Here is a 12,299-nt window from a genome sequence, read left to right as displayed (position 1 = left end):
AACATGTGATTTGTGTTTATACAGATGCGAGTAAACAAAGAGAACAATAGCCATGCAATTGCCGTATTCCAGAAATGGCTCTAACTTGGCTGATAAGGCACTCCCCTTCTATCCTCCCAACTAGCAACTACTCGCTGCAGGACAGCATCAAAACACCCTCATCCTTTCAAGAGGAAGGTGTTTTAACACTGCCTGACTTTGGCTAGTCCTCCTTTGCCTTTTTCGCAGGAGGTTCCAGTCGAGGAGATTTGTCACGACCCGTGTCCACCTTCTCGTTGGAACCTTCAGCTGGTTTTACTGTATTGTCCGTCTTAGGAGGAAGAGCCACTTCTACTTTCCGCTTGGCCTTGTCAGTCTTTGCTTTTGGCTTATCCTTCTCTTCTTCCTCCTTTTCAGACCCCAGTCTGAAAGCACTAGACTCTGTTTCCATAGGCTCATTTCTCACAGGGGTGGCATCGTCTCTGCTTGGGAGCCTGAAGACAGACTCCGCTGTAACACCTTCTGCTGCAGCTGCCTCTCTTGGTTTTCTCGCACCTTCCAACAACTCAGCATTTGGAAATCCTTCATTCCGGTGCTTTTTATCTTTATTGCCTTTGTTGTCTCCCAGTGGTTTTTCCACCTCTTTCTTTTTTGATGTTTCAGGATCTTTGATGCCACGGCTCTCCCTTCCACATGGTTTTTCAGGGCAATTTCCAGCTGTATGATGGTTTCTGTGCCTCTGCCCACCAGGATAATCCTGCCTACGTCCCTGAGCACATGGCAAATTCTCTCGTCTGGTGCCAGGTGGACCAAACCTACCTGGAGAAAAGTCCTCTCTGTTTTGTGGAGGTGGAGGTTGACAGCCAACAGCATAGCCCTTGTAAAACTTCTCACTCCGGTGCCTAGAGTTCCCTCGCCGTTCTCTGTATCTTTCCTTTTCAAATGGATCCCTCCAGTCACGGGATCTGCCCTCGTAAGCTTTCCTATCATATGGTGGAACCTCTCTGGACCTGTTAAAACACTCCCTTTCTCCTTCCCCTTGAGGTAGAGTCCGTTTAGTTGGAGACTGGCCCCTAAACACCGGAGACCTTGACCGTGAATGGTATCTTCTGTGCGGGGGTGACCTTAGCCTTGAATGGTGAGAGCCGCGTGACCTTGACCTGGAGTGATAGTTACGACTCTTCCCTTTGCCTCTTCTTGGATACGGCGGCGATCGCGGGGAGGAACGAGACTGGGAACGACTGAATGATCGAGAGTAGGAGTGAGTGGGGGAAGAACTGGATCTTGACTTGGTGTAGGTATACGAACTTCTACAGTAAGATGAAGCACTGCAGGGAGACTTGGACCTGAAAAAAACACACCCAAAAAGAAAGAAAAAAGAGTCACACTCCCCAGCATTTTTCCTCTCAAATTTGGTTTGCTTTGTTTGGTTTGGTTTGTGTTTTTTTTATCCTCTCTCCATGTGTTTATGTAATGATGCTGCTGCAAATTGAAGAACTTGTTAGCATGTAAAGTTTCTGCTTCCAAGTTTCTAGCCTGGCTTTCCACTTGATCCTATAATTATATTTAATTTTCGTATGTGATTACGGTTTCCCCAGAAAGTGTTGGTTTTTGGCAGTCCCCTTGTCAGTCCTGTGCTGATGTTTTATTTTAAATAATCTTAGTGCAAGCACAGATCCCTTTGTTAAAGGCAATTCAAAGTAAGCCATTTCAAAATTAATTACCACTAGTGTTCCCCACAACTACCTGTGCGTACTTATTCATTGCAAATCAGCTGTTGCAGGAGTTACGTGTTACGGCCTCCTTTAACCAGGAGTAGTAGTACAGTTACCGGTAGTAATGCATTGAATTTCTGTGGGACACTTACAGTTCGCAGCCTGATCCGCCACCTGCTGAGCGAATTGTAGTGGCTCTCACTGGATGACCTGTTGCAGTGAGGAGGGAAAAAGAAAAAAATCCCATTCAGTTTATCTGAAGGTAAGACTTTTAAAGGAATTCTAAAGTTAGCGTTACTTACCCGTTGTGGGTATTGATTGTCCTTGGGGGCCCAGACGACTCGGCAGTGCTGCTTGTCTTAGTAGCGGAACCTGACGGCCCTTGGCAAAAAACGGTTGGAAAGAGTTGGAAACGAAGCTCTGCTAAAAGACAAGGATCAGTGCCTATGCTGAAATCAAACTAACCTTCTCCTCCAACAACCCGCTGATTGGCTGAGAGGAAGGTTTAGAAAGGTTAGCGGCCGTCACCAGCGCGGCGGGAGGCCCGACAGTCAGGAGTGGTGGTGGAGGTGGTGGCGGTGGCGGCTGCTGCGGCTGCTGCTGCCGAGGGTAGCCAGTTCCATTTTCGAAGTTGTTCACAGCCTAGAGGCAGAAAAACACGGACAAAAAGGGGATAGGAAACTTCAGGAGGCACACAAACAAAAGGCTCCACAGAGGAACATCACTCGCCTGTTCCTGTAAATGCTATCAATCCTAAAATAAATTAGCAGGCAGGGGTAGGAACACATCGCATTAAGCGCCGGCATTAATGACTGGTAACTCAGGGTGTCTGTATTTAAAGCACTTCAGTGTCAACACCGAATTTGAAAGGGAGGCAATCACGTTAAAACTGTGACCTGAATTTGCCAGACTGTCTCTAAGGAGTTGTAAGCTTCTGTAACAAGGGATCATGCACTGGAGGAGTAAATAAATATAGCCTTGTTCAATTTAGCCCTGCTTCAGGAGCCGTCGATTCATGTTTTCTTCCCTTTCAGCTTTTCAGGAATAGACTTCTCTTACAAGCAGTTCACGGAAAAGCCATCACGTTACCTGGCGTAGGATCTTGTTGGCAGCTAAAGCATCAGGAGAAACATCGCTCTGATGACACGTTGGGCAGGTATGATCCTCAGAATCCAGTAACGCTGTTCTAATACCTGTGTGCAATTAGAGGCATCAAAATAGATTTTAGCCAAACTAAGGACATTTTTGGGGTTCTCATCAGTTAGAAAACCATGTATATGATTAATGGGTGAAGATGATCTTGAATTGGGAACATGAAGCTCAAGTTCAGTAGCCTAATAATTTTCTAGTATGCAGCCAATAACGGTACAGCCCTGATGTTTCACTCCTGTAACATCTGGAGGTGTGGAGTAGGCGGTGTCTTGATGTCTTGACTCAGCTTTTTTCCACTCTCTAGTACAGTGAGAAGTCACCAACCTCAGGGCTAGTGAACAAAAGAGACCTCAAAAACCCGTTAGCGGGTTTGAGTTCTGAAGGTTTCAGCCAACTCTCCCGTGGAGGAGAATGTGCATTAAATGCCCAACTACCCGATTGCTGCAGACCACAGGAAGTCACCAGCGTTGGCTCTGTAATTTTGTAGGAGGGAAAGGGCTGTGGACAAACGAAATGCATTCGCTATCTAATAGTGTCATCGCCTGTGCAGTTACGCCCTCTTCTCATACTCGTCCTTCCACGTGCGAAGGGGATTTAACGAGATACATAAAAAGGAGGAAAAAGCTTTCGGCCTTTCTTTTGCCCTTTATAGGAGAAGAGTCCTTTCCTATTCAGGCTGGGCTTAAGTACTACATAGAACCGGTGACACAGTAATTTCCTGATCTCCTGTTTCTGCTTTCAGAGGATCAGAGGTGATGTTTTGAATTAACAGCCATGGGGTCACACTTACATTCGTCACAATAACTGTTTCCACAGCAGGGAATAACAGCTGCGTCGGTCATTATATCTTTACAAAGGGGACACAGGAGCTCATCTGGAATAGGCTCATCGGAGGGGGAGGAGGAGGCCGGCTCTTCTGGTAGAAAGGGAGGCTTTTCCTTCTTTCCTCTGGCATAAGCTTCCCTGGAGGGGGGTGGGGAAGGAGAGAGCAAAAAGTTAAAGGTGGGTCAAGGAGAACTTTTCCAAGCTTTGGCTTTTCTCAGGGGAAGAGAACAGGTGGAATTCTTCTCACTCCACATTAGCCTTCTAAAACGTAGGCCGCTAGTTGAAAGTCCTTTTCTACAGCCACAGGATGAGAAGAGGGAGGGGGAACAATTTTCCTGCTGCAGACCTCTCCCATTCATTGGGTCAATGGAGAAATCAGCTCAGACTAGGCAAATAATTTTTTGACAGCTAGAAATCGTGTGAAATGAATCCCACCTCTCCTCTGTTGCCAGAGGGTAAAAGTAAATGGCAGGCTGAGGATCAAGTCAGTCTCCGAGTAATGAAGTTTTGGAAATGGAAGAAGTCTATGTTAGAGCTTCTACAAAAGGAGGTCCATGGCAGAACACCAGAAGTGCCACCGAGTGCATTTTAGAGCAGCCGCTCTTGTCAGCACACAGTAGTATTTTCTTAGTTTGTAGCAACAGGAGAACTGCAGCCTCTTTCACACAGGGGAGGTGATAAAAGTCAGAGGGGGAGGAAACCTCACTCCCACAGCAACTTGTTAACTTTTGCAAGGAGCCTTTGCAGCATCGGACAGAAGCAAAACGCGCTTTCAAAGAGAACGACTCCACTGCAAACACCTCGGAAACCTTTTGCAGAAATACTGATTCTTAGCACGCCACAAGTTTAACCAGCTTCCAGGGGCATGAACAGGAGGAGCGTCCTATTTTAGGGCCTTGGGATTAGAAAGTATCACGGGTGTTAAGGTTAAGATGCAATGCCAGTGCTTCCTCCCCCGTAACTAGAGGTGCTGGCCCACTCGGCTGCATTGCCGCCCAGGCATTGACGCACGGTTCCTCTCCTTCGCTCCTGGGTCAGTCCCGTTAGTCCCATACTTACGCATTAATAATTGGTATGGCATATTTTCCCGTGCTGGTCAGCATAGCACCCTTTGTGTTGGGATCTTTCACCTCCACCATGAAACTCCTTGGAATGCCTGTGCTCCTCCTAATTCTGGGAACAGGCTCAAAAGTCTTGTCCTGGTAGGAAAAGAAATGCAGGCGTATCTCAAGACCCACACTTAAAACGACATCTCCGTGACTGTTGTTAAATGGCAGGGACGCTCAGCCAGAGGCTTGTGTCATTACACCAGGCAGATATCCAATAGATGGGGCCAGCAGAAACATCCTGGTTTTGTACAAAATACTAAAAACTGTGAAGTGTCTTTAGAAAGGGTTCAAACCCAAAATAAATTTCCAGTCATATTGAAATCAGAAAAATATGCATGAAAGTTGACAGAGAAAGATCTCTGGCTATGTTTGTTGTGATGGCCTGGAAAAAAGAAAATTTTGCCTTGATAATTGCAGGTGTCCCTTGAATTTTGAAGGGCTTTGCAACTTTGCCATGTAACCTCTCTATTTCACCCCAAGAGAAACACGTCTTAATATGCGTGTTCATGTATCTGTTACCTCACTGCCAAGGTAAAAAACAAAAACGAAGTAACACCAGAAGTCCCCCCCCAACCTTACCCCATTTGTTGGGCAGTTCTTTATATAGTGGCCAGGTTTTCCACAACGAAAGCAAGTATATGATGGCGGAGGTAGACCCAGGCTGTTCTTCATGTAACTAGAAGGTTTTTTGGGAGAAAAAGAAAAAGGGGTGCATGTATCTCTCTTGTTAAAACAACCATCTCTAGCATTCCTCCGTAATCGTTGGGGAACAGATCTGGCGTTATCAACACTTACTTGATTGGATCATATGCACGGCAAGACTGTATCATCATCGCTTTTATTTTGTCTTCTTCGGAAGCGCTGGCTTCAGCCAGACTGGCAGTCTGTGTAACAGGCCGTTAGTCGACACACACGTTAGAAACACTTTAGAGCCCCTGCTAACTTCTTCGTGTTAAGTGAGCTAACTACGGTAAGCAAAACCTGCAGGTTTCTCCAGCTGGCCGTGTCCTTTTACCATGCAAATTGTAATACAAGCCTTACGCAGAACTAGATCTTCATATGAAGGAAACCAGCTGATTTCTTGGTTTTTGAAGTACTATTTGTTCAAACGTTTTAATTACACACTAGTGCAGATACCAGCAGGGTCTAAGGGAGGGACTGTACATTCTTTGGACCGTCCAGCACCAAGCCTTCAGATCAGCCACTCCTGTCTTTGCTTTTAGGTGCATTCCTTCGCAAGAGCAACCAACTACTTTCAGCATTTTATTAAATGGTTGTTTCCTATACACAGTTTTTCCTCAACTGTAACATAATGCAGATCGACACCTATGAAATCATTTCCATTAACCGTGACAGAAAACTTCACAGACACTTGACTGATTTGCTTGAACCCAAGAGATGTACAAGACACATCCAAAACCCACAAAACATTTCTAGGGATAGGCGAAAGTTCAAATATGGCATTTCGTACATAGCAGTAATAAACCAGAGGACTTTTTACAACACATTGACTCCCTGCTGAGCCAGTCTGCGCTAAAGAGGGTAGAGTAAGTCACAGTTTTGAGCTGCTCTGAGGTGTTGTTCCTGTATTGTTCTGAAATACTTCAATGTTCTCAAAAGCTTCAATGTGTGCACCTCTTGGACGGCTTCTCACATTTTAGAGTAAAACTTCACCTAAGTTTACAGAACCAAGGACACGTTTAGGGACAGCACTAATGCAGACCAGTTTCTTCTGGTGGCTACCTTCCAAATGAATTATTTTTTCCAATATTTTTGCCACGTGTCCACAATTTCATGTCTGTGGTGAGAGAGGGAAGAAGTGGCTAGTGGGGAGAGCTTTCTCTGTCTTGGGAATGAACTCCAGCCTTTCTTTTCAGAAGAAAGAACGAGCTCCTCTGCATTAGGCCCTGCCTTCTCTGATCTTTGTAACTTTAAAGCCCAGGCACTGAATTGGCTAGCACTACGCCTTCTCACAAGGCGCAATGACTAGTGCTTTCCCAGCCAAAGTTACACATTCCCGGGCAAAAACCGCCAGCAGCTCCACAGCAAAACGCGGCGTGGCAGGAGTTCCAGAAGGTCACCTCCGCCAGCATGCCACACACAGGCGTGGGTGTGTTCCTAGACACGGTTAGGGACATAATCACAGCGTACACAGTCTGCGTTCAAGGAAATCAGATTGTGTTGCCCACTGTATCTATACGACAGCTGATGAAATTGTGCAGCGGTCAAAGAATGGATCTGCAGCTCTGAGGACTAGAAATTCAGAAATAGCCCTGCAATTGTCCGTGTTCCAGGCACGCCTCTAATTTGGCTGCTCCACACCCCCTGGAATGTCCGTCCCTTACAGCCAGTGACATGCTTCTGTAAAAATAGCGCTCCTCCCCAAAGCAGAACTAACGGAATGTATGAAAAAGGGCAAACAGCCTCTGAAGTGCTTCTCCTTTGTGTCTTGAAGATGAGCACTAGTGCAACGTGACGTTGGTGCTGGTAAGGTTCTCCCCTTCTATCTCCCCAAAGTGGCAACTGCTCTTTACAGGAGAGGATCAAAGCATACACACATTTTAAGGTTAACATAAATACTTGACATTATTAAGAATTAAAGTAAAGCATTGTTCGCATTACAACAGTTATACAGCTCTGGATCACAGTGCAAGATTTAAAAATATGAAGCAAACACTTTTTTTTTTTTTTTTTTGAAGTATTTGGTAAGAATATAGATATACCTGAATAAGCTGGGACAGAGAAGCAGATGCAGAGGAGTCATCCATCTGTTCACAAAAAATTAAACACATATTCAAGTTGTACAGTCCAAACATAGCAATAGTTAACCTCTACCGTAGTCTGAAAGTCTGCACGATGCGCTCCGAGTGTGACTGCAAGAGGCATTTCCAACCTCGTGTCATTTGCATTTGCTCAAGGCAAAGTCCAAAGCTACGCCAGCTTAAGAGTGCCCGTGCGGTTAATGAGAAGCAACTAGACTAACCAGACCCGCTTGAGATCAGCTTGTTGCTCCAGAGTATCTCAGAGAGGGAACCTTGTCAAATGGGTCGGGAAGGGTAACTGATGTACTGTTCAGCACGTTTGCCCAACGGCCACCTTCCACGGCCCTCCAGCCCTGGGTCTTTTTTTGTTTCCTTTATATTTCTACTGAAGTATTTCCTGCCAGTCCCTCCAACCAGTCAGTTAGAACCAACATCTCCATGAAACTTGTTTGCCACCCTAAGGCAATACTGCAGAAGAACTGGGGAGGGGCGGGGACACGACTCGACAACCAACAACCCCCAAACAATCCAAAATCCAGAATCGACAGTCAATGTATGAACTGCCATTTCAAACGGAAGACTAATCAGAAACTAAAGGGAACTAAAGAAACTGAAGAGAAGACTAAATCAAAATCCAGGCTATTACCAGTCAAGCATTTCCTTCTGTTACTTATTTATATTTCAGCAGCAGAAGGACAGTGTTTTCCAGCCTGATGAAAAATGCCCCACAAAGGCCCCAGGCTCTAACCTTGCGCCAAAATTTGTACACTGGGTTTCAGGTATTTTCATTTGCGGACAAGCTATTAGATGAAGCTGCTGCATCAGAGAAAGCGGGAAGAGCAAATGCAGAACTTTAGAATACCACTTTGTGTAGCAACGATATTTACATTCAGGGCAATCTATTAAAGACATTCATGTACTTGGAGGAGCCCAAACAATATCACTGCAAATAAACAGTTCCAGGAACAAATACCCAGGTATTCAAAGGCACGGAAAGGACTCGTTTAGCTGCCCAGAACTGTCCTCAGAACGTAGGGCGTATGTCAGTTTCAGTTTTTGTTTGAACCCCCACGTCAAAGCCAGAAACAGTACCAAGTTTAACAACAATGGTTTCTCGGTGTTTTTTATGAACGTTTTCAAAAACCGTTGGGCAAAGCAAGTAAAAAACAGAAGCTAAGTGATACAAGGTGAAAATGGCAAAAATACACTCCGGAGCATTTTCATTGCAAGAAACACAAAGCGCACAAGCAGCTACGCCAACAGACACGTTACTAGCTGTAGACAGACAGATGGAGAGCACGGCACCACGTCCAGTTGTGCAAACCTTGAACCTACATCGCCTATAACCAATCGTACCTTATCTGTACAACACAAAGCCATTCAGGAAATAGCCTCGCATATTCAGGATGAAATACAATGCGTGACTGGGCACAAATACCAATAGTCCCATGAGAACTGTGCAAATGATGGCATTACGCAGTTCTTACTATGCTGAATCAAATCCATTGTCTTTGCAGCATAGGCTATGTTTTACTGGAAGAAATTATATGAAGCTACTGTTTGGAAAATTTCATACAAGGCTACGTTGTTCAGAATTCAGTGCAGTGTGCAGAAAAAGGTGTGACCCTGTGCTTTTACATACTGCTTTTGGTGTTCCGCTCACTGGCTCCGTTCGACTTCTGGAAGGAGAAAGAAAGGAAGGTGATCAGAGCTTAAAATAGAGCACTTGTGCCCAACATCAAGCAGTGAAACAGGTTATAAAACCTGCCCATCAGGACATTGTTCGGATAATCTAGTGAATGTGGCCATCTATTCATACACATAAACTGTTCTCATTCTCAAATTCTCACATTCAGTGCAACTAAAAAAAAACCCCAAATCCCAAAATGACCACAACAATCCTGTAGGCAGGATCACGTTTGAGTAGCTGTAATCTCAACCAATACACCCCAGATCTGGGGCCTCAGAGTACCTGCCATATCCTGCCTCCTCCCGCAAATGCAGGAAATAGCCAAACACTGACAATCGGGCTCCTCTGGGATGGGAACAAATTCTAAGCGTACACTACGGTGCGTATCTGTCTTTACTCTGAAAGCAATACAAGCAAGCCCATAGCATAAGGCATCTCTCCACCTGGAGGAAACAGCATCTACAGCTCGGGTCTCAGAACAATCAAGCCCAAGAACAAACCCAACAGAATCATCTTAGAAGTTACCGTTGTTGGAGCCTGAAGCCCATGTCCCAGCAGGCCTAAAAAGGTCAGTCTGCTTTGGGACAGGTCCATTGAAACCTACCCCAGGACAACAAAAACTAACAGCCGCTTTAACAAGGGAGATGCAGTTGGAACGCCACTGGTAAACTAATATCCATTAAACCAGTGACCTCACTGAACCCCCTAGCAAAGACTACACCGCTTTACGGATACTCACGTAACAGAGGTTCTGCTGGTAGCTTTAACTCCTCCAGCAGGGATCCTTCTGACAATTACCGAGGAGTTCCTCGGAATCAGGGCGTCATCATCTGTGTATTCTGAAAACAACATCAGTACAGAAAAAAGCAGTAGTCAGTTTGTAAGAACGTATATCAGTATGTCATTACACAGCACTTCAGAGAATCCCTTTACAGAGAGAAAAGCAACCTTTTATAGGTAACACCGACTTTTATCGTCTCAACACACTCAACAAATGCAGATCAAATTAAAAGGAGGCACAGGCTTTTTGAAGGGACTTCTGCCTTTGCAGAACATGACTCCATGGGCAGATATTCCACTGATATTTAAAATCCTGTTTTCTTTTCGCTTAGGTTAGCATTGCTTCTGTTACTAGATCTCCATTATGGAAAGTTACAGTCCCGGAACTGTAAAAGGTTAGAGTGCTCAGAAAAATCTGAGCAAGTCGGCCATCTTCACTCAAGCTCCACTTTGTTCTTTCCAAGATCAGGTCAACATTTAGTCAGGGCTCCTGCACGGGCAAGGTTATAAAAGAACAGTACTCTGTGTGCACGTGTAAGGATTCCAGAGACGGGAAGCACAAAAACACCCCCAAAAGTGCCCCATCCCCCCTCACTGGGGCAGGATGGGGCAGCTCACACACTGGCATCGCAGGGCCACCCGTACTGGCTGCATCCCTTCCCCTTGGGCAGGAAATTCAGCTCCCTGCAAAAATCGTGCTTGGGAAGGGAAATTGTGGGCATGGGAAACCGTTGGGATAGGAAACCATCACGGGTCTGAGAAATCACCGTGGGGATGGGAAACCCTCACCGGGATGAGAAATGAGCATTGCGGACAGGAAACCATCAGCAGGATGGGACGTCATTGAGACGGGCAGTTGCTGTGGCATGAGAAATGAAACCCTGGCAGGGCTGGCTGAGGCAGGTGCTGGTGGAATGATCGCCATGGGGACAGAACCCCAGAACACTCTTTGCCCCAGACAAACCCCACACTGACCCGCCGCCATGGCAGGTACAGCAGCAGCTCCTGCTCCTCGTGGTGCTCCTGCCCTCCGGGTAACCCCCCAAGGGGCTCTGCCCACCAGTAGCTCACCCCACCACCCCTCTTTGCTTCCCCCAACAGAGAGGTTCCCTCTGCAGCTGCCGACGGCATCGGAGGTGTCCGACATGCGCTTCACCACCACGGCCATGCCGCCACCGGTCAGTGCCTGTGTGCTGCCCTCTGCCCCAGGGCTGCCGGTGTCCGGTGAGCCTGCCCGGCTCCACACCGTCACCTACCAGCGGGGCCAGCCCACCGTCTGGCAGGTGGTGCCAGGGCCCCTGGGGGCGCCGGGGCAGGTGGTGCAGGGCCCCTGCGGGTTGTCGCTTTCCGCAGTGGTGCAGGTCCCCGCTGGGGTGCAACTCCCTACTGGGGTGCTGCTCCCCCCTGCAATGCAGCTCCCCGCCGGGGTGCAGCTCCGCACTGGTCCCGAGGCCCCGCGCCCGCCGCCCCCACGCACCTTCTTTGGTCTGGGCGTTGGAGATCTGCAGGTCGCTCCTGGTCGCCTTCAGCTTCTCGCGGCCCATGATCTGGCGCTTGAGGTCGCGCAGGGTGATGTGGAGGCCGCTGAACGTGACCGTATCATAGTTCAGCCTGGAGAAGAACTTGTAGTGGACACAGGACATGGTCGGGGCCAGGCGGTGCCTGCTCTGGGATGGCGCCTACTGCAGCACGCGGTGTCATGGTCCTCTTATATGCTCAGCACATTATGAAGAAAGACCTGCATCATGTGGGTGTGGCAGCCCCGCCCTCGTTGCCCTAATGCCGAGTGGCCCTTAGGGGAGGGGGTTCCAGCAGCCTGCTGTCCTGTCACCCCCCAGGTCTGTCGCTGCCCGGTGTCCTGTCACACCCCGAGGTCTGCGCTGTCCCTCCCGCCACCCCCTGGGCCTTCGCCACCCAGCGTCACCTCCCATCAGCCCCGGGGCCTGCGCTGGCTCTCCCAACAGCCCTGGGCCCATCACCGCCCCATGTCCTCTCACCCCCACGCCTCTCACCGCCCGCTCTCCCTCCTGTCACCCCCCCAGGCTGACACCACCCACTGCTCCCTCCTGTCGGCAGAGAGACAGGGCAAGACAGCCTGGGGGAGAGGCAGCGGTTTGAGTGTATCTTGTTGCATTTATGGAAGGTTCCGCCAAAGAAGGCAATGACCATGTACGGTTATTGCCATAACCCAACGTAATTCCCCACAGTGGCACATCCGCACTTGCTTGAACTCTGGAGGGGAGGACAAGGAAGTAAGGAATGAACCCTTAGCCTTAGGAGGTGCCCC

At 47.8% G+C, this 12,299-nt stretch overlaps 1 protein-coding gene across 1 annotated transcript; it reads right to left on the bottom strand.

The window, feature by feature from the left end:
* Positions 1–202: 202 nt before the first annotated feature.
* LOC135311322 (E3 ubiquitin-protein ligase RBBP6-like) lies at positions 203–11,655 on the bottom strand. The gene is made up of 12 exons (XM_064440447.1): positions 11,490–11,655; positions 9,972–10,071; positions 9,185–9,221; positions 7,504–7,548; positions 5,576–5,664; positions 5,360–5,456; positions 4,731–4,870; positions 3,637–3,809; positions 2,784–2,887; positions 2,160–2,336; positions 1,897–1,904; positions 203–1,325 (listed from the first exon to the last, which is right to left on the bottom strand). The coding sequence occupies exons 1-12, from the start codon at positions 11,653–11,655 to the stop codon at positions 203–205; spliced, it is 2,259 nt and encodes a 752-aa protein (XP_064296517.1).
* Between the last annotated feature and the right edge of the window lie 644 nt (positions 11,656–12,299).

Source organism: Phalacrocorax carbo, unplaced genomic scaffold (genome assembly GCF_963921805.1).
Source record: "Phalacrocorax carbo unplaced genomic scaffold, bPhaCar2.1 SCAFFOLD_36, whole genome shotgun sequence".
Lineage (NCBI taxonomy): Eukaryota > Metazoa > Chordata > Aves > Suliformes > Phalacrocoracidae > Phalacrocorax > Phalacrocorax carbo.
Note: the sequence above shows the minus strand (reverse complement) of the source record. Positions and strands in the feature narration are given on the sequence as shown.

Coding starts and splice junctions, on each gene's coding strand:
- LOC135311322 (XM_064440447.1), bottom strand. CDS start 11,655: ATGTCCTGTGTCCACTACAAGTTCTTCTCCAGGCTGAACTATGATACG. Junction 5,457..5,575: donor CGTGCATATGATCCAATCAA/GTAAGTGTTGAT, acceptor AAAACCTTCTAG/TTACATGAAGAACAGCCTGG. Junction 3,810..4,730: donor GCCATACCAATTATTAATGC/GTAAGTATGGGA, acceptor ACCCCCCTCCAG/GGAAGCTTATGCCAGAGGAA.